The sequence below is a fragment of the Neophocaena asiaeorientalis genome, unplaced genomic scaffold (genome assembly GCF_003031525.2).
Source record: "Neophocaena asiaeorientalis asiaeorientalis breed wild unplaced genomic scaffold, Neophocaena_asiaeorientalis_V1.1 scaffold54, whole genome shotgun sequence".
Lineage (NCBI taxonomy): Eukaryota > Metazoa > Chordata > Mammalia > Artiodactyla > Phocoenidae > Neophocaena > Neophocaena asiaeorientalis.
Window position 1 is genome coordinate 2,047,233 of NW_020174938.1, and position 24,074 is coordinate 2,071,306.

The 24,074-nt window shown below is 41.9% G+C and overlaps 1 protein-coding gene across 2 annotated transcripts in view; it reads right to left on the bottom strand.

Annotated features, from left to right (window-relative positions):
- The window catches only part of ARID3B (AT-rich interaction domain 3B), a 52,133-nt gene extending 29,986 nt beyond the window's left edge, over positions 1-22,147 (bottom strand). For both annotated transcript variants that reach the window (XM_024761783.1, XM_024761782.1), the window contains exons 1-2: positions 22,042-22,147; positions 18,808-19,456 (exon numbers count right to left, since the gene is read on the bottom strand). In XM_024761783.1, the coding sequence (XP_024617551.1) occupies positions 18,808-19,377 (570 nt within the window). In that variant the 5' untranslated portion in view covers positions 19,378-19,456; positions 22,042-22,147. The remainder of the gene's footprint in view (positions 1-18,807; positions 19,457-22,041) is intronic.
- Between the last annotated feature and the right edge of the window lie 1,927 nt (positions 22,148-24,074).

The window sequence follows — 24,074 nt, forward strand, 5'->3', positions numbered from 1 at the left end:
GATCTCCTATATTCCCATAGGGAAATATTAAAATACCATGACCTTTTCTGAAAGTCACTTGCCTTAAAATACCCATCACAATAAAAACAACAGCAGCAGCAACAACCAGTAATAACTGAATACTTAACCACGTGCCAGGTCCTATCCCGTGTTTTATGTGCATTAAACAGTTAAAACCTCAGCACAATGCTCTGAGCTGGGTACTATTATTACCCTCATTTTTCAGATGAGAAAACCAAGGAACAAGGAACACACAAGGAAGTGACTTGAAGAAGGCTGCAAAGTGATCCAAGAGTGTCAAGTTGAGAATCAAATGCAGGCAGTGCACCTTCAACTCCCTGCTTGTAACTGCCTTACTTTCTTAGTCTCTCCTGATCTTGTAATTCTGTTCTATGAATCTACCTGAAAGAAGCAACTAGAAATATAGTACGATTGTATTTTTAATAATAGGAAAAACTTACAATAGCCTAAAGGTGTGACAATAAGGGCACAGGCAACACATGAAGGTGCTATCCACATGACAGAACACTGCAGCCATTTAACACTGCCTTTTAAAGGAGTTTGATCCCTACTTCACATCCTTCCCATTAATTCAAGATGCAGTTAATATCTACATATAAAAAATACAACCATAAAATAATAACTATATATATTTTATAATATTGGGGATGGGAGGGCCTTTTTAAGTATGACAGAAACCATCAAGGGAAAAAAATCAATAGATTTAGCAACATCAAAAATTTAAACTACCTGATGAAAGAACTACAATCAAGTTGAAAGACCAACAAGTGTGAAAAATACTTGAAACACAAAGACAAGGATCTATGCAAAAGAGCTACTACATATCAATAAGAAAAGGATAAGAGAATAGAAAGCCGGGTAAAGGCAACAAAAACACAACATACCAAAACTCATGGAATGCAGCAAAAGCAGTATTAGGAGAGAAGTTTATAGTAGTAATAAAAGTCTACATTAAAAAACAAGAAAGATGTCAAATAAACAACCTAACTATACTTCAAGGAACTAGAAAAAGAAGAACAAACTAAGCCCAAAGTTAGCAGAAGGAAGGAAATAATAAAGATTAGAGCAGAAATAAACAAAACAGAGAACAGAAAAACATCAACGAAACTAACAGTTGGTTGTTTGAAGAGATGAACAAAATTGACAAACCTTTAGCTAAACTAAGATAAAAAAGAGAAGACAAATTCGGAAATGAAAGAGGAAACATTACAACAATGCCACAGAAATAAAAAGGATTATAAGAGACTACTGTGAACAATTACATGCAAGCAAACTGGATAGTCTAGAAGAAATGGATAATTCTCAGAAACTTACAACCTACCAAGACCGAATCATGAAGAAACAGAAAATCTGAAGAGACCTATAACTAGTAAGGAGACTGAATCAGTAATCAAAAACCCCACAACAAAGAAAAGCCCTGGAACAGATGGCTTCACAAGTAAATTCTGCCAAACATTTAAAGAATTAAAACACCAATCCTTCCCAAACTCTTCCCAAAAATTGAAGAGGAGGGAATACTTCTAAACTTATTTTATGAGGCCAGCACTACCCTGATACCAAAGCCAAAAAATGCCACTACAAGAAAACTACCCGATGAATACAGATGTAAAATCCTTAATAAACTACTAGCAAACCACATTTGAGAGCACATTAAAAGGATCATATACCATGACCAAGCAGGATTGATCCCTGGGATGCAAGGATGATTCAACATACAAAAATCAATCAATGTGCTATACCACATTAACAGAACAAAGGATAAAAATCACGATTATCTCAATAGATGCAGAAAAAGAATCTGACAAAATTTAACACCCTTCCATGATAAAAATACTCAACAAACCAGGAAACGAATGCATGGCCTCAACATTTTAAAGGCCATATATGAAAAGTCTTCAGCTAACATCATACTCAATGGTGAAAAACTAAAAGCTCTTCCTCTAAGAACAGGAACAAGGCAAGGATGCCTACTCTTACCACTTCTATTCAACATAGTACTGGAAGCCCTAGCTAGAGCAATTAGGCAAAAAAAGAAGTAAAAAAGCATCCAAACTGGAAAGGAAAAAATAAAATTACCTCTGTTGGCAGATGATATGCTCTTATATGTAGAAAACTTTAAAGATTACACACACACAACATACACACAAACTGTTAGATCTAATAAACGAATTCCAGAAAGTTACAGGATACAAAATCAACATACAAAAATCAGTTTTGTTTCTGTACATTAACAACAAACAACCTGAGAAGAAAATTAGAAAAACAATCCCATTTACAATAGAATCAAATAGAACAAAATACCTAGGAATAAATCTAACTTAGGAAATGGAAGATTTGTACACTGAAAACTACAAAACATTACTGAAAGAAAACAAAGAAGATACAGATAAATGGAAAGACATCCTGTGTTCATAGATTGGAGGAACTGAATATTGTTAGAATGTCCATGCTACCCAAAACTGATCTATAGATTCAATGCAATCCCTACCAAAATCCCAAGGGCACTTCTTAACAGAAAGAGAAAAAACAATTCTAAAATTCTTATGGAACCATAAAGGATCCCCAATAGCTAAAACAATCTTGAGAAAGATGAACAAATCTGATGCCTCACACGTTCTGATTTCAAAGCATATTACAAAGCTACAGTAATCAAAACAGCATGGTATTGGCATAAAGACAGACAAATAGACCAATGGAATAGCATACGGAACCCAGCAATAAACCTACGTACATACAGTCAGCTGATCTTTGACAGGATGCCAAGAATACGCAATGGGGAAATGACAGTCTCTTCAACAAATGGTGTTGGGAAGACTGGATATCCACATGCAAAGAATGAAAATGGATCCTATTTTACACCACACATAAAAAATCAAGTCAAAATGATTAAAGACTTGGGACTTTCCTGGCGGTCCAGTGATTAAGACCTTGCCTTCCAACGTGTGGGGTGTGGGTTTGATCCCTGGTCGGGGAGCTAAGATCCCACATGCCTCACGGCCAAAAAACCAACATATAAAACAGAAGCAATATTGTAACAAATTCAATAAAGACTTAAAAAAATGGTCCACATCAAAAAATCTTAAAAAAAAAAAAAAGATTAAAGACTTAGATGTAAGACCTGAAACTGTAAAGCTCCTGGAAGAAAATATAGGATGAAAGCTTCATGACATTAGTTTTGGCAACGATCTCTTAGATATGACACCAAAAGTACAGCCAACAAAAGCAAAAATAGACAAATGGGACTACATCAAAGTAAAGAGCTTTTGCACAGTAAAGGAGATAAAGGAGACAGAGTGAAAAGGAAACCTAGAGAGTGGGATAAAATATCTGCAAACCATACAACTGATAAGGGATTAATATCCAAAAGATATAAGGAACTCCTACAACTTGACAACTCCTCCAAAACCAATAACCCAAGTAAAAAGTGGGCAAAAGACTTGAATAGATATTTGTCCAAAGAAGACACATAAATAGCCAATATGTATATGAAAAGATGCTTAACATCACTAATCATCAGGGAAATGCAAATTGAAAGCACAAGATATCACCTTGCATCTGCTAGGATGGCCATTATAAAAAACAAACAAACAAAAAGCCAGAAATTAACAAGTATTGAAGAGGATGTGGAGAAACTGGAATCCTTGTACACTGTTGGTGGGAAAGAGTATAGAGATTTCTGAAAAAATAAAAAATAGAACTACCATATGATACAGCAATATTCACTTCTGGGTATTTAATCAAAAGAACTGGAGTCAGGATCTTGAAGAGATATCTGTACTCTCATGCTCATTGCAGCACCATTCACAATAATCAAGATATAGAATCAACCTAAGTGTCCATCAATGGATGAATGGATAAAGAAAACGTGGTTTATACACACTATGGAATATTATTCAGTCACAAAAAAGGACATTCTGCAATATGTGATAACATGGATGAACCTGGAGGGCATTATGCTAAATAATGTAAACATGTCAATAAAAATTTAAATAAATGTAAATAAAGTGAAATAAGCCACTCCCATTTATATGAAGTATCTAAAGTAGCTAAACTCACTGAAGCAGTAAGTATAATGGTAGTTGCCAGGGGCTGAGGGGAGAAGAATGGGAAATGGGAAGCTGCTGTTCAATGGGTATAAGTTTCAGTCATGCAAAATGGAAACGTTCTAAAGATCTACTGTACAACATTATGCTTACAGTTAATACTGTGAACTATACACTTAAAAATTTGTTAGAGTAAATCTCATGTGCTTTTCACAGTTAAAAAAAGAAAGAAAAATGGGCAAAGGCTACAAGCAGGGTAAGTCACAGAACAAATACAAAAGGCAAATAAACATATGAAAAGATAGTAATATACATATACCCTCTGATGCAGCAAATTCAACTTCTAGAATAATCTATCCTACCACAGAAATAAAGACAGAAGGGCAAAGGGTCAAACGGCATCTACAAAGATAGTTTGTATTTATACTAAACACACATACTCTCACACATTCTGTGACTACACATTAAATAGGTAAATATACAGAAACAGCCACAGAAGCTGATTCATGCCAAACTGTGGCCTTCTCTGGGATGGGAGGGAGCAGAGTAGGCAACAGAACACTACAATATGTTTTAAAACTATAAGTTTTCACTCTGTATTTTCCTATATTGTTTCAATTTTTCATGAGCATCTATTCACATTACTTATATAATTTTGAGATATGATTATAAAAACATTAATAAATAAATCTTTATAAACACGCATCAAAGTACAGTCATAATACTGAGTAAAAAAGTTGTAAAACTCCTGAATAAAAAGTAAGTTGTTAAAAACAAGCAAATGTATTTGTGAAGAGAAAAAGCTCTAAAAAGGTATAGGCCAAACTGTTAACAACAATGACCTGTGGAAAGTAAGGCCGACTTTTACTTTACACATTTCTGTACTTTAAATATTATTTGAGTCAATATAACTTCGGTAATATGTTTTTTAAAAATTAAACTATTTTAAAATAACACTTTAAAATAATAAACATTTTATAAAAATTGCTCATGGGCTGTTAGGTAATAAAGGTTGGGCACAAAAATAAAACCAGAAAAATATGCCTGTAATAGGCATTTAAAACAAAACACAAAGGAAATACAAGAAAATGTTTACATTTATACCTAAGTTATAATGGTTGTGGTGATTATATTTTCTTCTTTACAAATTTTTATATTCTCTAAAATGAGTCTGAATTACTTGGAAAATCAGAAAAAATAAAGTTACTTTTAGAGTAATGAAACCACTGAGAAAAGAGTATCCTTGCCCTGCTCTCTCTGGAATAGGAAGAGGAGAGGCATGGAGGCAGAAGTCGGACCACCTGTGTTCATAGCCCAGCTTCCCAACTCCAAGATCACAAGCAGCCCATTTCACCCTTCTTTCCTCATCTGTAAAATAAAACAAACATGTAAAGGGGGGATAATATCAGGGCTTACTTCACACAACTCATTGAAATAAGGCAAATATCCAGCACAGGAGAGATTTTAAAAAGTCCAAGCTATTAAAAATCAAAAACAAACAAGCAAAAAACCAAAGTAGCAAACAGAATCATGAGCGAGGATAGTCTGATGTGGAGCAACTCTACCACCTCCCCGTCTCCAAAGAAAACCTCACTAGACATGCTAGATAAAATTTAACACTCCACACCCCTTACACACATAGCTAAGCTTGAAACCAAGAGCGCACAGTGCCAGAAACAAAAAGGAAGGAATCAGAGAGCAGTGAGCAGGCACCGAAGCTGAAGGGCTCAAGGGAAAAGGGACCTAGATATAGTTTTTAACAGCTGAGGGCTGAGTACTGGGGATTTAATCACCCCTATGGGAGAAGAGTCCAGGCTGCAGGCCTCCTGCATGCCAGGAACCAGAGCTGAGATAAATGCATAAAGCCAGAGGCCAGGAAGGACTACGCTTCCACCCTCCCATGAACTAGGGCCTAAAAAACTGCCCACCAACCTGGAGAAGAAGTGACGAACATTGCCATCTGCTAGGGTCCACATGGAAAAAGAGGGTCCATAAGAAATGGAAACCCAGGCTCTCACCAGGTACAAATGTAAACTCCAAATTCATACCCCAAACCAATGGCAACCAGCTAAACTTGTAGGGCCCCAGCAGGGGAGAAAACAAAGCTCCCCTTAGGAATGCTTCCATAATCCAAAACACATGGGACTCCCATGGAAACAAATCCCAACTCAAAATAGGATTACACTGAAAAACAAAAACAAAAACAAACCACTGCAAGAGGAACCTAACCATCAAAGGGGAGAGTAACATGGCACAAGGAGAACTTGCACCCCAAGAATTAGAGGTAATAATAAAATAATCGAAAAGCACCTTTAATTTTTTTTTTATCAAAGTATAGTTGATTTACAATGTTGTGCCAATCTCTACTGTACAGCAAAGTGACTCACCTATACACATACAGACATTCTAAAAGCATCTTTAAAACAAGCATGTTGGGGCTTCCCTGGTGGCGCAGTGGTTGAGAGTCCACCTGCCAATGCAGGGGACACAGATTTGTGCCCTGGTCCGGGAGGATCCCACATGCCGCGGAGCGGCTGGGCCCATGAGCCATGGCCGCTGAGCCTGGGCGTCTGGAGCCTGTGCTCCGCAACGGGAGAGGTCACAACAGTGCGAGGCCCGTGTACCGCAAAAAATAAAATAAATAAATAAATAAAAAACAAGCATGTTTAGGGCTTCCCTGGTGGCTCAGTGGTTAAGAATCCACCTGCCAATGCAGGGGACACAGGTTTGAGCCATGGTCTGGCAAGATCCGACATGCCGTGGAGCAACTAAGCCCGTGTGCCACAACTACAGAGCCTGTGCTCTAGAGCCCGCAAGCCATAACTACTGAGCCCACATGCTACAACTACCGAAGCCCACGCACCTAGAGCCCGTGCTCTGCAACAAGAGAAGCCACCGCGACGAGAAGCCTGTGCACTGCAATGAAGAATAGCCCCTGCTCGCCGCAACTAGAGAAAGCCCGCGCACAGCAACAAAGACCCGACACAGCCAAAAATAAATAAATAAATTAAATAAATTTATTAAAAAAAAACAAAAACAAGCATGTTTAAACAATGGCAGAATGTTGGTTGGTAACTGCTAAAAGCTGGGCAAAGGACACAGGTGGTTCGTTACCATTCTCTTCTTTTGTATAGATGAAATTCCCATAATAAAGAGTTTTAACAAGTCCATATAAAGTTTTTTAAAAGTTAAAGATGTTCAGGGCTTCCCTGGTGGCGCAGTGGTTGAGAGTCCCCCTGCCGATGCAGGGGACACGAGTTTGTGCCCCAGTCCGGGAAGATCCCACATGCCACAGAGCGGCTGGGGCCCGTGAGAATGGGAGGGGCCACAACAGTGAGAGGCCTGCGTCCCGCAAAAAAAAAAAAAAAAAGTTAAAGATGTTCAAAGAGCTAAAGGAAGAAATAGAAACCACATGGTAAGAAGAGGCAGATTTTTTAAAACTAAAAAAGAACTGATATTAAAACACAATATTAAGATAAACTTTTTTTAAAGTGATTAAGTAGTATAGACAGAGCTGAAGAGAGAATTAGAAACTGGAAAACAGAATGTGAAAATATTCCAGAATGCAGGAGAAAGACATAAAGAAATAAGGTTATAAAAGCAAGGATACAAATAAGGCTAAATGAGAAGGTTCAAATACTTCTATTACAATAGTGGTCAAGGGACTTCCCTGGTGGTCCAGTGGTTAAGAGTCCGCCTTCCAGTGCAGGGGACATGGGTTTGATCCCTGGTCAGGGAACTAAGATCCCACATGCTGCGGGACAACTAAGCCCACAGGGTGCAACTCCTGAGCCCACGCACTCTGGAGACCGCATACACCACAACTAGAGAGAGGCCTGCGTGCCGCAATGAAGAGCCCATGTGCCGCAACTAAGACCCAACACAGCCAAATAAATAAATACTTTTTAAAAAGAAAAAAAAAGGAATAGCGGTCAAGGAAAAATAGCAGCCAAGAAAAAAAAATGACACAAACCAGGTTGAAGGAGCAGATCAAGGCCCAAGTGGGGTAAATAAAAATATGTTCAAACCCAGAACACTAGTACAAGTGCAAAATAGCAGAGTCAGTAAAAATTTTAAAGCCACGAAAGAGGAAAAAAAGATTCACAACAGTGACAATTAAACTGATAATAGACTTCTCAACAGCAAAAATAGTTGCTAGGAGACAAATGGGATCATATCCTCAAAGCGTTAAGATGAATAATGGTCAATCTAGAATCTAAAGCTGTGAACAATTGTACAAGAATAAGGGCAAGATAAAGAAAGACATACATTTATTTTTATTTTCTATTAGTTTTATTTATTGGCTGCACTGGGTCTTTGTTGCTGCTCAAGAGCTTTCTCTAGTTGTGGCAAGCAGGGGCTACCCTTCGTTGTGGTGCACGGGTTTCTCATTGCAGTGGCTTCTGCTGTTGCGGAGCACGGCCTCTAGGCACGTGGGCTCAGGAGTTGTGGCTCGCAGGCTCTAGAGCACAGGCTCAGTAGTTGTGGCACACGGCCTAAGCTGCTCCGTGACACGTGGGATCTTCCCAGACAAGGGACTGAACCTGTGTCCCCTGCACTGGCAGGCAGATTCTTAACCATTGTACCACCAGGGAAGTCCCAAGAAAGACATACATTTAAAAAAAATTTTTCAGGCATACCAAGACTGAGTTTACTATATACAAATCTCTGCTAAAAGAGTTACTAAAAAAGGAAGACTGAACCCAAAGGGAAAGAATGGGATATAAGAAGTAATGGTGAAAAAAAAGATGGATAAACTTGTTGGGAAGTTTAAATAACTATTGACTGGTAGGGGAAAAAAAAAAACCCTAATTTGGGGGTGGGGGTAAAACAAATTGGAATATTGGATGATGGAAGTGGAGAGGCAGAAGCTACATTAGAATTTCTGAGATCCTAATATTGTTTAAAAGTAGTGTAGGGGACTTCCCTGGTGGTCCAGTGGTTAAAACTCCACACTCCCAATGCAGGGGGCCTGCGTTCAATCCCTGGTCAGGGAACTGGATCCTACGTGCTGCAACTAAAGATTCCACATGCCGTAACGAAGATCCCACACACAGCAACAAAGAACCCGAGTGCCACAATTAAGACCCCGTGCAGCCAAATAAATAAATAAATTAATTAATTAATAAAAAAGAAAGCAGTATAAAAGTCAGTAATGAAAGTCTAAATCTAATCAACAAAAGAATAGAACTTCTAAGCCAGTAAAGGAGAAAAAGACAGTGGTTAAGAATCCACCTGCCAATGCAGGGGACACGGGTTCGAGCCCTGGTTCAGGAGGATCCCACATGCTGTGGAACAACTAAGCCTGCTGCACCACAACAACTCAGCCTGCACTCTAGAGTCTGTGAGCCACAACTACTGAGCCTGCGTGCCACAACTACTGAAGCCCGTGCACCTAGAGCCTGTGCTCCGCAACAAGAGAAGCCACCACAGTGAGAAGCCTGTGCACCACAAAGAAGAGTAGCCCCCGCTCGCCCCAACTAGAGAAAGCCTGCGCACAGCAACGAAGACCCGACACAGCCAAAAATAAATAAATTCATTAATTTAAAATAAAAAGAAAAGAATATTCAATCAAGCGAACAAAAGACAGGAAAGGAGAAAACAAGAAGCAAAGAAAAAGTATGGTTAAACTGGAAATCCAAAGTTAGAGGGCAGAAATAGGTCCAAATGTATCACCAGTTCTAATAACTACATGGATTAAATTAAACTAACCTAATAAAAAAGACAGATTATAGGTCTTTTGTATGTGGTCTCAAAATATAAAGACTGGAATGTACAAGGAAAAAATGCACTAATACTAATCAAAAGAAAGCCAGTCACGGGTTTCCCTGGTGGCGCAGTGGTTGAGAGTCCACCTGCCGAGGCAGGGGACATGGGTTCGTGCCCCAGTCCGGGAAGATCCCACATGCCGTGGAGCGGCTGGGACTTACACCGGAATATTTAAATTCACCTCTTTCTGAAAGTGATCACACAAACTTAGTAAGGATAAGGAAGATCTGAATAACACAATTAAAAAGCTTGATCCAACATACAGCTATACAACCCCACCTCTATTAAATATAGAATATACATTCTTTCCGAGCACATATGGAGAATTTATAGAAACTAATCATACACAAGGCCAACACAAAGGATATCACAACAAATCCCAGAAAACTGATAACGCACCAGTTCTCTAACAACGATGGTTAGAGCTTAATTATAAGCCATAATGTTTTTTAAAAAGATAAAACCTACGTATTTGAAAACTAAAAAATACTTTCGAACAACTCGTGGGTTAAAGAATCAATCACAACTGAAATTTTGAAACGTTTAGTACTAACTAATGGAAGCACTGCATATCAAAACTTGTGGGATACAGCAAAAGAGCAACTTTGAGAGAAATCTGCAGCTTCAAACGCATTTGTTAAGTAAAAAGAATTTCAGATGTGTTAAACATACAACTAAATAGGCTTAAAAACAGGACAGACACACAGAGTACAAGTAAAACTTACGAAATCTAAATAAGATCAGTGGATCATATCAATGTCAATATCCAGGCTGTCACAGTATACTACAGTTTTATGAAATGTTACCATTGGGGGAAAACTGGACAAAGTGTACAGGAATCTCTCTAAATTATTTCTTAGAACTGCACGTGAATATACAATTATCTCAATGAAAATTCAATTTAAACAAAATGACCAAAATCCCCAACACTAACACCACGACATGCTGGCAAGGATGTGGAGTAACAGGAACTCTCATTCACTGTTGGTAGGAATGCAAAATGGTACAGCCACTCTGTAAGAGTTTGACAGTTTCTTATAAAACGAAACATACTCTTTGAATACAATCCAGAAATCATGTTCCTTGTTATTTACACAAATGGGTTCAAAACTTATGTCTAACAAAAACCTGTACACAGATGTTTATGGTAGCTTTATTCATACATGCCAAAACTTAGAAGCAACCAAAATGTCCTTCAGTAGCTGAATGGATAAACAGACTGTGGCACATCCAGACAACGGAATATTATTTGGTGCTAAAAAGAAATGAGCTATCAAGCCATGAAAAGACATGGAGGAAACTGAAGTGCATATTACTAAGTGAAAGAAGCCAATCTGAAAAGGTTGGTATGAATAGCTGGAGCACAGAGGATGTTTAGGGCAACCAAACTGCTCTGTATGTTACTATAACGGTAGATTCATGTCATTATACATTTGTCAAAACCCACAGAGTGAACCCCGATGTAAACTATGGACTTTGGGTGATAATGATGGTTCAGTGTTGGTTCATCGACTATAACAAATGCAGCACTCTGGTGCAGATTTTGATAGTGGGGAGGCGGTGCATGTGTGGGGGCAGAGAGTATATGGGAAATCACTGCAGTTTCTGCTCAATTTTGCTGTGACCTAAAACTGCTCTTAAAATAAAAAAGCATTTTTTTAAAGAAATGAAATGGTGCTCTTCACATAAAAAAAAAACCAACCAGGGCAAATTAAAAGAAAGCAGAGGAAACAAATATTTATGCAGCGCCTATTATCTGACATTATTCTGCTGGGTGCTGGGACACAATGATAAGCAAAACAGACAAGGTCCCCGTCCTCTTAGAGCTTACCATCTATTACAGGACTCATAACAAACAAACCACACAAAGTATAATGTTCAGTGACAACATATACAGGCATACCTCATTTTATTGTGCTTTGCTTTACTGCGCTTTGCAGGTACTCCATTGTTTTTAGAAACTGAAGGTTTGTGATAACCCTGCGTTGAGCACACCAGTTTTTTAAATTTTTATCTTTATTGGAGTATACTTGTTTTACAATGTTGTGTTAGTTTCTGCTGTACAACGAAGTGAATCAGCTATAAGTATACATACATCCCCACATCCCCTCCCTCTTGAGCCTCCCTCCCACCCTCCTTGTCCCACCCCTCTAGGCCGTCACAAAGCACCGAGCGGACCTCCCTGGAGCACACCTATTGGTGCTATTTTTCCAAGTAGCATCTGCTCACTTTCATGTCTCTGTGTCACATTTTGGTAATTCTTGAAATATTTCAAACTTTTTCATTATTATTATATTTGTTATGGTGATCTGTGATCAGTGATCTCTGATGTTACTATCACAAAAAGATTACAATTTGCTGAAGGCTCAGATAATGGTTAGTATGCTTTATCCATAAAGCATTTTTAAATTAAGGTATGTACACTGTTTTTCTAGATATAATGCTATTGCACACTTACTAGACTACAGTATAATGTAAACATAACTTTTATATGCACTGGGAAACCAAAAAATTCATGTGACTTCCTTTATTGTGATATACACAACCGAATCCGCCGTATCTCCAAGGTACGCCTGTAACATGACCTACACTAAAGATTAAGACAGTGCCTCTGAGAAAGTGATGTTTAAGGTGAAAACGGAAGCTGGGGTAAGAGCCTGAAGGAGTGTTTTAGGCAGAACGACTAGCATTGCAAAGGCCAGGGTGACTGGAATACAGTGACAGGTCAGGATACTGGCAAAAATAAGGCTGGAGAAGAAGGCAGGGATCAGATTCTGCAGATTTGGGGTTTTACAATTAGAGCAACTGATGACAAACTTCGAGGGCACTAAAGTAGTGACATAATCTGATCTGGTTTTTAGAAGATCACTCTAGCTGCTGTGTGGAGAATGAGAATGGAGGAGGGAAGACACAGAAACTTGTTGATAGTTACAACAGGAGGTAAGAAGCGTGGGTCAAGTAGGTGATGGTGGAGAAGAGAAGTGGCAGGATTCTAGATATTTAGATGGAAGAACTGATAAGAATTGGTGATAACCTGGGCATTACCAGATGGAGTGACAGAGTAGGAGGTATACAAAGATAGTCAGCTCTAAGGTTTCTGATATGAATGACCAAGTGGGTAGAAATGCCCTTTACAGAGAAGGAAAATAGAGGAAATAATTGCGTGGGAGTAGGTTGGAAATTAAGAGTTACATGTATTAAACGTGAGGTGCCAGTAAAACATCTAAGTAAAACATCCCAAGAAGGTAGTTGGGAATATATCCATTGAACTCAGAATGGAAACATGGGCTCAAACAATGCACATTGAGTCAGTGGCTTGTGGATAGTACTTAAAGAAATTGCCCAGGGAAAGCATATAAAGAAGAGGGTTTAAAACTGAGTTCTGAGTTCTAGAGGTTAGATAGAAGAAGAGAAAGAGGTTAAAGAAAATAAGCCAATGGAGAGGCTACAGAAAGGAAGAAACGGAAATGTTTCAAGGAGAGGTGTCTACTGAATTCAATACTACAGAGAAATCAAATGAGGTGAGAGCAGGCGGGGCTTGGAAACATGGTGATCACTAGGAGGCCTTACCAAGAGGAACTTCAGGGATATGGAAGAGAGAGAGGCCAGACTGAAGTGTGCTGAGGGTGAGCAGAAGGTGACAAAGTGGAGGTACGGAGTGCAAACGATTTCCGAGAGGCTTTGTTGTGGTAAGTGCGTGGATAGTCAGGACTACAGAACATGTTGGAAAGAGATGTGCAGTCAAGGGAAAATTTTTAAAAAGTGATTTCTCGGGAATTTCCTGGCAGTCCAGTGGTTAGGACTCCACACTTTCACTGCAGAAGGTCCAGGTTTGATCCCTGGTCAGGGAACTAAGATCCCACAAGCCAAGTGTCATGGCCAAAAAAAATAAAATTAAAATAAAAAAAATAAAAAGTGACTTCTCATTTCCTGGTAGCAATCAAATCAGGCAGATTTACTGATTAAAAGGAGACTTTTTTTTTTAATTTGGGGATAGTAGAACATGTGTTAGTGTGGAATAAACTTCAGAAGAGAGTTCCAAGAGTCAGGGAAATGGGTTCACTGATGAAGCAGGCCCCTGAAAATTAGGAGGGGATGGGATCTGGGACGCACATGGAGGGATTAGTCTTTGCTAAGAAAGATAAAGACCCAAGTTAAGTCCCTAATCATGTATTTATAAGAATTCAACATAAACAAAGCTTACTTCTACCTAAAGGAGAAATATCCCTATTTTAATATGGAAAGAAGCAGCTTCAAGAGTGCAATGGCTTTAACTCACATAATCCTGAAATGCTTCAGAGAACCCTAGAATACTAGAGTTTGGTCACAGTTCTAGAAAATTTGAAAAGGACTTGCTTTAGAGCACTAAGATTTATGGAACATCTTACCCTACAAAGATAGTAAAAATTGAAAAATTACAGCTACAAAAAGTATTTAGGTGCTAATGACAATTCAACCTAATCTTTGCCTAATGGTATAAATTTTACAAAGATCTTTCACACTCATTTTCTTCTTCCATCTTTGTAATATCTTTAAAATTGCTCCCTGAGGATGGCAAGAGAGGATTATCATCCTCTGGGAGAGATGTATGCATGGGCTCAGAAAGGTAGGGTAGGACATCTGTGCCAAGCACTATAGCAAGCAAATGGTGGAGTTAGGATCTAAATCCACATCTTTTGGCTCCAAAACCAATGCTGACTTAATAATTACATCTTTTACTACATAACAAGTTTGCTGAGTATTTATGCCTTGACCTTTTGGGGTTAAAGTCTAGAAGGGCGACCGAGCGCTCTCACAAATCACCACTGACATCTTAGGTATCATGGAACACCAGGCTGAAGAGCCACTGACAGAGCCAAATAAGAGAGCGCAAGTTCTAGGTCCCAATCCTCCCCCAAGTGATGGACAGTCTGCTCACCCAGATGACGACAGAAGACACAAACTCAGCACGGATACTGAAAACAGAAGTGAAGAAAACTCAAGGTTGCCAAACACTTCAGTTCCCAGGACCAAAACACAAAGGAAGAGTCTAGGGCAGTGTCTGAAAGCACAGCATATGTTCTCGTTCCAATTACACAGTCTAAAGCAGGGTTTCTCAACCTTGGCGCTACTGACATTTGGGGGCCAGATAATTCTTTGTTGTGGGGGACTGTCCTGTGCATTGCAGGACGTTTAGTAGTATCCCTGGCCTCCACCCACGCGATGTCAGCAGTACAGCTCCACCTGCCCCAGTCATGACAACTAAACATATCTCTCGACTTTGCCAAACATCCCTTGTGAGAAGGAGGGGTTGGGGAGATCACCTCCAATTGAGAAACACTGATCTAGATGGATTCCACTATGAGTATCGGAGCTAAGGCCATGCAAAGTGACCTACAAAGAAAGTGGAGAAAGCTCATGATCTTATTTATTTTCAGGTAATAGTCTGCACAATCTTTACTAAAAGCATCAAATGTTCCAAAGACATGCAGTGCGTACCCAGAAAAGTAGGCCTAGCCCGAGAGACCACACCTCACTACCTAGAGGAACTCTTGGTAATGGATTCTGGAGACCAAGCAGTCAGTCAACCTTCCTCCTTCTCACACTCAGTAATCCAAGAGACTGCCAACATATACAGAAAAATCAGACACACTCTCTGGCTCTCATATGCCCATTAAGCCATCATTCATCTTCCTTCCTATCCTATGGGAAGGAGTCTATGCCCTTCTGGAAAACTGGCTCCATTAATGGGCTCAAGACAGACAAAGCCTGCACTGCCTGAACTGCTCTCTTTCCAGAAGGACAGAAGACCACCCCTAACAGGCCAGCAACACCCCTAGCTGGTTGTATGTTGACAGGCTTCTACTGATCTCCCTTGAGAGAAGGGACACTCAGTTCTCTGCTGTCTTGTTTTACAATTACTTACTCTGCCCATCGAAATCTGATGGGTTTTAGAAGCTTGGCTCAATGGCATTATCCATCTTCCCATCACTCTGGTGTCAGAGGATGCCACACTCTTTCTAACAATCCAGGCCTTGAGAAGCAAATTACTTTCTAAGAGTTTCTTCAAGGAGAAAACATGAAATAATTTTGACTTTACATGTTATAAGAATGTGATATCAGAAACAAAAGATAATCTGTGGAGCCCTTAAGCGTTCCAAATTTTGCTTTGCAGTTGGCAGATGCCCGCTGCGGCCCCCACACCAGCCCCAAATCTTGTAAATACTTTTGAGTATTTCTGTTGATTTACCAAGCTATGTTAGCTATGCTGTAGACAAAATCAACTTCATCTTGGTGTATGAATATCTGAAACAAAACTCTGTTTTAAAATATCTGCAGCATAGCTCAGACTGGACAGTTGGGCTTTAACTGAGTCAGGACAGAGCAGAATTGTTGCAACCCAAGACTCAATCCCCCTTGAGTTCCCACACTGCCTCTGCTAAACCTAGCTGGTGAGCTCTTCAAGGGAGAAGCATGCCTTAGCCCCTGGAGCAGAGGCCTGGCCTAAAGAAGCCTCGATAAAAGTTTGTTATGTAAAAGAACAAAATGGACACCGTCACCCATTAATAAGATCTTTTTCTGCTCTCTGTAAGTTAACTGCATAAGAAACAAAAGACTTTGAATAATTTTTAAGAAAAGCTAGTCTCACAGTTTGTAGTAGTTTCTAAAGGCTCTCCGTTAGGATATGTTTTTTTTAGTCCCCCTTCCAAAGCACAACTAAAACATTTAAAAAATCCCCAAGCACATTATTTACCACTGTTAGGAGAAGGATTAGATAAAGGAGGAGGGCACAGACCAAATCAATCTTGAAAACTTAAATTCAAAAGGAGAAAAGAAGGTACACATCTAAGGTTTAAAGTCATTGTTACCCAGTGACCCCCTAACCCAGCTCTTGATCACCAAATCCAGGGGGAGGGTAAATTTAGGGTGCGAGATTAGGCCTCAGCTATGCTGGCATTTAAAAACATTCTGGCAGGTGCTCTGCCAGGCAGTCTATAATTAGTGAGTATGCCTCGGAAACTTAAAATGAACTCAAAGGGTTTCAGAAACCAACAGCCAGCCTCCCAAGCACTGAGCTGTGAGCCACGGGGCTGATGCTGTCTAGAACCAGTGTTGGGTGCCTGCATGGCGCACACGTGTGTGCACACACACGCCACTTCTGCAGAGTGTCTTTTTTCAAAGCTCTAATGGCTTGACCTCAACACCTGCTGCACTTCCTGAAGACAGACAGGCTCTGGAGCTCCACTTGTTCCTCGCATGAGGCTGTACTTTCTAGGAACGACCGCACACACGCAGAGGCTGGCCAGCTGCCAAGGCGGGGGCAGCCCAGCCACCTCGGGCCTGAACTTTCCCAGTGCTGTCAGGGCGGGATCCCACTAGGAGCTGACTCAGCGGCCAGCATGGAACTCTGCCAACCACACAGCAGTGCGGGGGCTGCCGGCAAGTCACAGATGTTTTGCTAAACCAAAGCAATCAGCCGGGAGGCGGATCTGGGCTGGCGGCCAGGCTGCTGCTGTCGGGGAAGCTGGCATTCTCTGATCCTAGTCCGAGCTCTGCCACTACCTCCCTGGTGATCTGAGGGAAAACCTCTGTGCATCTCAGCGTCTCCCCTGCTTCCGAGCATGTCTGTGTGGATGCAGCAGAGGATGGCACTGTTTGCATGAAAGAGCACCTGGAGCACTACTACCCACCACATGCTGGTTCTGTTAATCCTCATAACATCCTTGGAGGCAGGCTTCGTTATCTTGATTTCACAGAGGGCTCAAAGGAATTGAGCCCTACCAAAGGATCACAAGGGTAATAGATGGAAGAGATGGGATTTGAACCCCACCTTGCTGGCTCTGGGATCTACTGCAAACAACTGCATAGGCAGGGCGCCTTGACAGAAAGATGCTGAGTTTTCAGTTTGCAAAGGACCTTTCTCATATGACTTCTCGGATGCCCTGTGTAAGTCCATAGCCCTTCACAACTAATTTCTCAACAGCACCACTGGACCACATGGAGTGTATGTGCTTATGGGGAGTACCCAAATATTACCAGCTTTATTATGAACTCCCTGCCTAATCACCAACAAGTCACTTAGCCTGGAAGAACTGATCATCAGTCCCATTCTTTGGGTGAAGAAAAGCGGCATGGCAAGTCAGAAACACAAGAAGAATTAGAAGGCAAAGAGCACAGATTCCTTAGGCCCTACCCCCTAGGATAATTCATTAGGACCCTGGAATCCATATTTTTAAAAACTCCCTAGATGACTCTGATGCTCTGCCATGTTTGGGAATCACTGAAGCTTGCCTTGGCTCAAAAGGGAATTGTGAGGGATTCCCTGGAGGTCTAGTGGTTAGGAGTCTGCACTTTCACTGCCTGGGTTCAATCCCTGGTCAGGGAACTAAGATCCTGCAAGCCGCAGAGCACAGCACAAAAAAAAGTAAAAAAATAAAAAGGGAATTGTGAGGTCTACCCTGCCCTGTTTCAAAGGAGGTGATATAAGGGTGAAATGAAATCATGTCTAAAGACTCTTTGCTGGAAAATATACACAATGCAAAAGGTTCTCATCAGTTATGTTTAGGAGCAAAACAACAAAACTGACCTTAAAAAGCATGATCCTGGGTTAGCCTGGAGCTAAGACACTGTGCTAGGCAAGACTGTTCTCTTATCAAACTACTATTAGAAAAACTGAAATTAGAGCCACACGTCTCATTTTTAGATATCCCTCGTAACACTGCTGCAACCTCATTCTTCCTTTGAACAAAAGAAGACTGTACTTGGTCTTCCATATTAAACTTGGAACAATCTATATTAGGAGCAACTCACACATTTCACCGCTCTAATCAAGAAAACAACTATGAGGAAAAAACTCAGTCTATTCACGTCTAGGCTGCTGGTCACTGAAGTAGGCTGAGAAGGCACAGACTGGCACAGACCCTGGCAGTCCAGTACCTCGCCCTGGCTAGTCTTTAGGGAGAACGAATAATGCCCCCATACCAGAAAGACTGACCTGCTTGAGCCGCTCATCCAGATTCCAGCCCGGCTGCCCTGCTGTGGAGACTGAAGCTGAGGCCTTAGGAGCATCTTTGGTATGGTCTTCTTTAGCTTGCTGTCCATGTGGTGGGAGCTCTGGTGCTGGAAGCAGACCAGATACGGGTGCGGCTCTGGGGTCTTGGCGAGCCACCTTCTGCACGTGAAAATATTTTGAAGCAGCCTGGGTCTCTTTCTCAGCCACCTCTGCAACTTCATCATCCCCACCCTCATCTTCCAAACCTCCTTCCTCTTTCACAGGCTCTGAGTTCACCTTGCTCCGTTCAAACACTCGGGCCACTGCTGGGGCTGGTGGAACTCTGGCTAAGGGACCCAGGGCAGGGCTGCCAGAAGGCCTCCCAGGTGTGGCAGAAAGGTGAGTCTGCTGTGTGACCAGCTTCTGGGCATACAAGAACGGGGTTTCTCTCATCTGCTGAACCTGCTTCTCTCTGGCATCCATCTGCAGAGGAGCCAGGTGTGGTGGCTGTGGCGGCGGCGGTGGCTGCTGCGGCGGCGGCTGCTGCTTCTGCTGAGGCTGCAGTGGCTCCATCACTGCCTCAAGCTTCACCCACCGATTGGCATGGCTCTGAACCTGGGCACAGCCCGGCAGGCACACTGGGTGTAAACCTCTAAGTGATTAATAGAAACCACAAAGAAGGAGAAAAGAAAAAGGAAGAAAAAAACCAACAATGTAAAGCAGGTATAAAAAGGTTTTCTTTTCTCCAGTAAAGGGTATGAGTTCTGAGCATTAAACATATGCCCGTAAACCTGAGTTTTAAGATGAGTAAGTGGTGGGAGTTTGAGGTGGGGGTAGGGCAGGGTAGGGGGTGGTGGGAGTTGGGTAAGGCAAAGTATGCAGAAGAGGAACAGGATTTAAGAGGAGAAATACAGGATGAATCTCAGCTGCAGTGGACTACTGTGGGTTTAAAACGAAGTAAATCCAGATGACATTGAGTCTGCAAACATCTGTGTTCTGATCTCTCTTCCTCAACATTATCAAACATTAATCTGTTTATTACTGAAAAAGCAACTGGGTTTACACTGTACAGAGGTTGCGAGTATGAAAACCATAATTAAAAAAAAGGGAAAGAAGGGCCTGCCTACAAGAAAGAGAATATTGCTTAGGTTCCCAGGCCCATCAGAGAAAGGTATTACCATCTAAGCAAGACACAGAGCTAACAGGCAGATGGCAAGATTTCTCTCATAGAAAAGCAGAACCTAGCAAACTGCTCTTAGGTTTAAACTTTTAAAATTTCCCAGATCAAACTGCCAAGCCTGCTTTTTGAGTGGGCTGAGCCAATGCTAACCAGACATTATAGCCTCAAAAAGAATCCAATTTCAACAACATGAGAGAAGGAAACACGCAAGGAGGCAAGAGTTTCAAATTGCAATGGGCACTCAAAAAACAAACGGGGGAATTCCTCTGGAGATTTTTAAGGTAATTAATTGGAAACAGGTATCAATATTGCGTAAAGGAGGCAAAGCTTCTTTTTATAAACAGCCTAGTAAATCTCTTCACATCCCCTTTCTTTCTGATTCACTTCTATGACATTCTATGACGAATACAAAAAGAAAAGGCTTTCAGGCCAAAAGTATTCTGGGGGCAGGTTTATCAGCATTCTTACCAATCAGTCTCCAAACACACACCCCTTTCACACCCTCTCCTCCTCTAACCAACCCCCCTTCCCTTCCTCCTTTCCAGGCCCCCATCCCCAGCAAACCTCACTTGAGTTACGCTTCCTCAGCAAGTCTCCATAACTGAATGGATTACTATGCATGGGCAAATTTTAGGTTAACAGGACTTGCAACGTGGCGTACAACGTTGTCATCACATGAAAGAAGAAGCTGCACTGCACAGGTTGGGACTTGATATTTGCGTTGTTCCACTGTTTTAGGACTGGGTAGAAAAATTAAAAAAAAAAAACCCAAAATCTTAAATATCTAGGTATCTTCAAAAATTCATGGGGAAGTAATCACACTCCTAGCAATAAAAACTGTTTGGATTTAGGCATTTTTTAAAAACCGGGTTAGAGAATAATGGTAGGACTTTAAAAGTTAGGCAAAAAAGTAGAAATTTAAAAATTCTCATTTTCTGTTTAATCTTAGAAGCACTGCTTTCGTCTTTTGCATTCTGTGAAAGATTCAAATTCCAATTTGCCTCTTACTCCCTTTACTTCCTCTCTTGGCACTTTAGAAAGTGAGTTATGCCGGAAGCAATACTTTCATTCTGCTATAGCCCTTTTTATAGTGTAACAAAGCATGCAAAGATTTACACCCACATTAAATCCAGTTGCCAAAAGTGTTCATTTAAAATAAAAACAATTTGCGTCAAAGAAAAGTAAACCAAAGAATAAAGAAAATAATTCGGTGGTCATTTTAATTCTCCTTACAACATTATAACATCAATCAATCACAAGCGGGATAATTTTTCATGCAAGTCCTGCCAGTCATTGAACAACTGCTTCTCATCTTGTGGCACCATCTTCTCTGTATGCTGTCCCCAGCAGAGGGGGTGGTGTCTCACAGCCTCTTTAGTTAAGACTGAGATGACTCAGTTCTACAACTCGATACACACACCCTCCCCCAAAGAGCCTATCTTTCCCCTGTCCCTAAGCAGCTAGTTGATCCAAACAACAATACCACCTGCCTACTTTTAGAAAACTTGGGTCTCAGAAATCTAAATCCACTCCATCTTTTCACACGGCTCCCTCCCTCATTTCTCCTAAAGTTCCCGAACCTCTAAGCCCGGCGCAACGGACTCCTTGCAGCTTTGAAGCCGGCCTCGCCCACCATTCCCTCTACCTTCGCTGCCGGATCCCTCTGGCCTCAGCCCCCTTTAAGCCCCACACCTCCACCCCCCGAAATTCTTTATACCCCCACAACCCAACTCTATCACTTTTACCTCTACTGAGCCCTCCCAGCCAATCCGCCGGCTCTTCTTAGATTGTCCCAACCCCACCTATTCTAGCCCTCTCAGTTCCCAGGGGCCCCTCACTCTTCCCATCCCTTTATCTCATATCACCCTAATGGGCGAGGGCGCCTCCGGGCTCCTCCCAGCGCTCTCACTTTTCCTCCTTGGCCCCCGTGCTCCACTGGCCCGCGTCTTCACGTCTTCCCCTACACACCTGCCTCTCCTCCTACTACGCCGTCCCCTCCACCTGCCACAGCCCTCGCTCCCGCCAAGGCTCAGGGAGCTGGGCACCGCGCGGCTTACCTGTACGGGGCGCTCCGGATCCGCCAGCGGTGGAAGAGGCAGCCACTCAGGCCCCGGCGCGGCAGCTGCGTTTCGGACTTCTCCGCAGCCGGGGGCCACAGCCGGGGCGGGGCCCGCACCGGAAGCGGCGCCGCGGGGCCGGGTTGCCGGCCCGGGGCGGGAAGGGGGCGGGGTCACACGCTATGGGGCGGGGCCTGAGGCCGGAAACGGCCAAAAAGGGAACGAGGGGCGGGGTCGGGCGGAAGTGACTTCTAGGGAAAGCCCCGCCCAACTGAGTCGTGGGCGGAAGTGAGTAGAAGCTGGCGGAAGCTTCCGCCAATGGGGAAGCGCAGACATGGAGGAGTTCCGGTGTGAGTACTTCCGCGGGGAGTTGAAAAGAGCCGGTCTGCTTACACTCTTTTCTGAGTGTTTTCTAGTTGTGGAAGTTGGTGTAGCGTGGGCGGGCGGTAGGTTGGGAGGAAGGTAAATAAAGGACAAGGAGTGTCAGGGTTTTCTGCTGCTTCGGTCGCCTCCCCAACCTCCTACCTTCAAACCGATCTTCCTCTGAGATTCCCGCTTCCAGATCAGCTTTTCTCTGTTCTCTGAGAATGCTGCGTCCCCTGGAGCTCCCTCACATGGGTTAGTATTCTCGCTTCCCAGGTTCCAAAAGTGGGGGCAAGGTGCCATATACTGTCACCTCTTGTAAAAACCCTTGCTTCTCTGACGCTTACTTGTAAGACTTTGCCGCCCATTTAACCGCCTCTGTAGAGATGATCTGCTAATATGTGCATCCAGGTCCTTGTCTTACTTTCTCTTCTCTAACCATCTTCCATCTTGATAAATTCAGAGTCACTGTGGACAACTCATTTTAACATGCAGGCCTCATCCCTTACATCAACCTCCCAATCCCAGTCAAAAACCTGGACCTTGTCCCTAGAAACCCTATCTTGTTATGAATCAGTAGTTTGAACATCCCTCTGTCCAACTACAGCCTGATAACTAGCTTGACTGCTTAAGAACTTCACCATAACTGTCTTTTTTACTTTATCAGAACCTCCAATCTGTTGAAAGCTTCTACTTAATTCTCATTCTTCAGTTCCCTCCTTATCCATCTTAGATTCAATGGTACATCATTACAATCCCCCTCTTACTTACTCTTAAGCCTGCCCCAACACTCCTCTTTTCCCCAACTATGTCCTCCACCCCGGGTGGACTAACATGCTTCTCAACGCCTGTACCTTGTCATAGTAAATTGTCCTGCTGAATAGATTGGCATCACTAAATATAATAATGTTAGCCTTAAATGGGCTTTGAACAGTGTCTGGAAATCTGATTATATTTTTCTAGTTAACCTGCTCTCCACTATCGGCAAGTCTCTAATCCCCTATGCTTCCCGTACCCCTTCCCCTGATTATCTTACTGTATAAGTAATAGAAAATGTAGAATGCCCTAAAATCTAGAAATCTACATATGTTCCCATCTGTCCTTTCCTCCTATAAGTTACTCAATCAAAACTATTCATTGAGGGACTTCGCTGGCAGTCCAGTGGTTAAGAATCCATGCTTCCACTGCAGAGGGCACGGGTTCCATCCCTGGTCGGGGAACTAAGATCCTTCATGCTGTGCGGTGCGGCCAAAAAAAAAAAAATTCATTGAACTCCCACTGTATGCCAGATGAGGCACTCATGTACTCATCTAGGTGCTTGTTCAGCAATAAACAAAAAAATTCCTTGTCTTCAAGGATCTTCCTAATGTGGGGAGACAGAAAAACAATACATATATATTTGTTTTTATACATATGTATATATATATATATGTATTCTAAGAAGAACAAAGCAGGGTAAGGGTTAGACATTGGTCTCAGGTGGCTGCCATTTTAGACATTAGTCAGAGAAAGACTCATTGATAAGGGACACTTAAGCAGAAACTGGAACTGACTTGATGGGGGTAAGCCATGTGGATAACTAGGGAAAGCATGTTCCAGACAGAGGAGACAGCAAATTCAAATGCTCTGAGGCAGGAGCGTGCTTGACATGCTATAGAATTAGCAAGGAG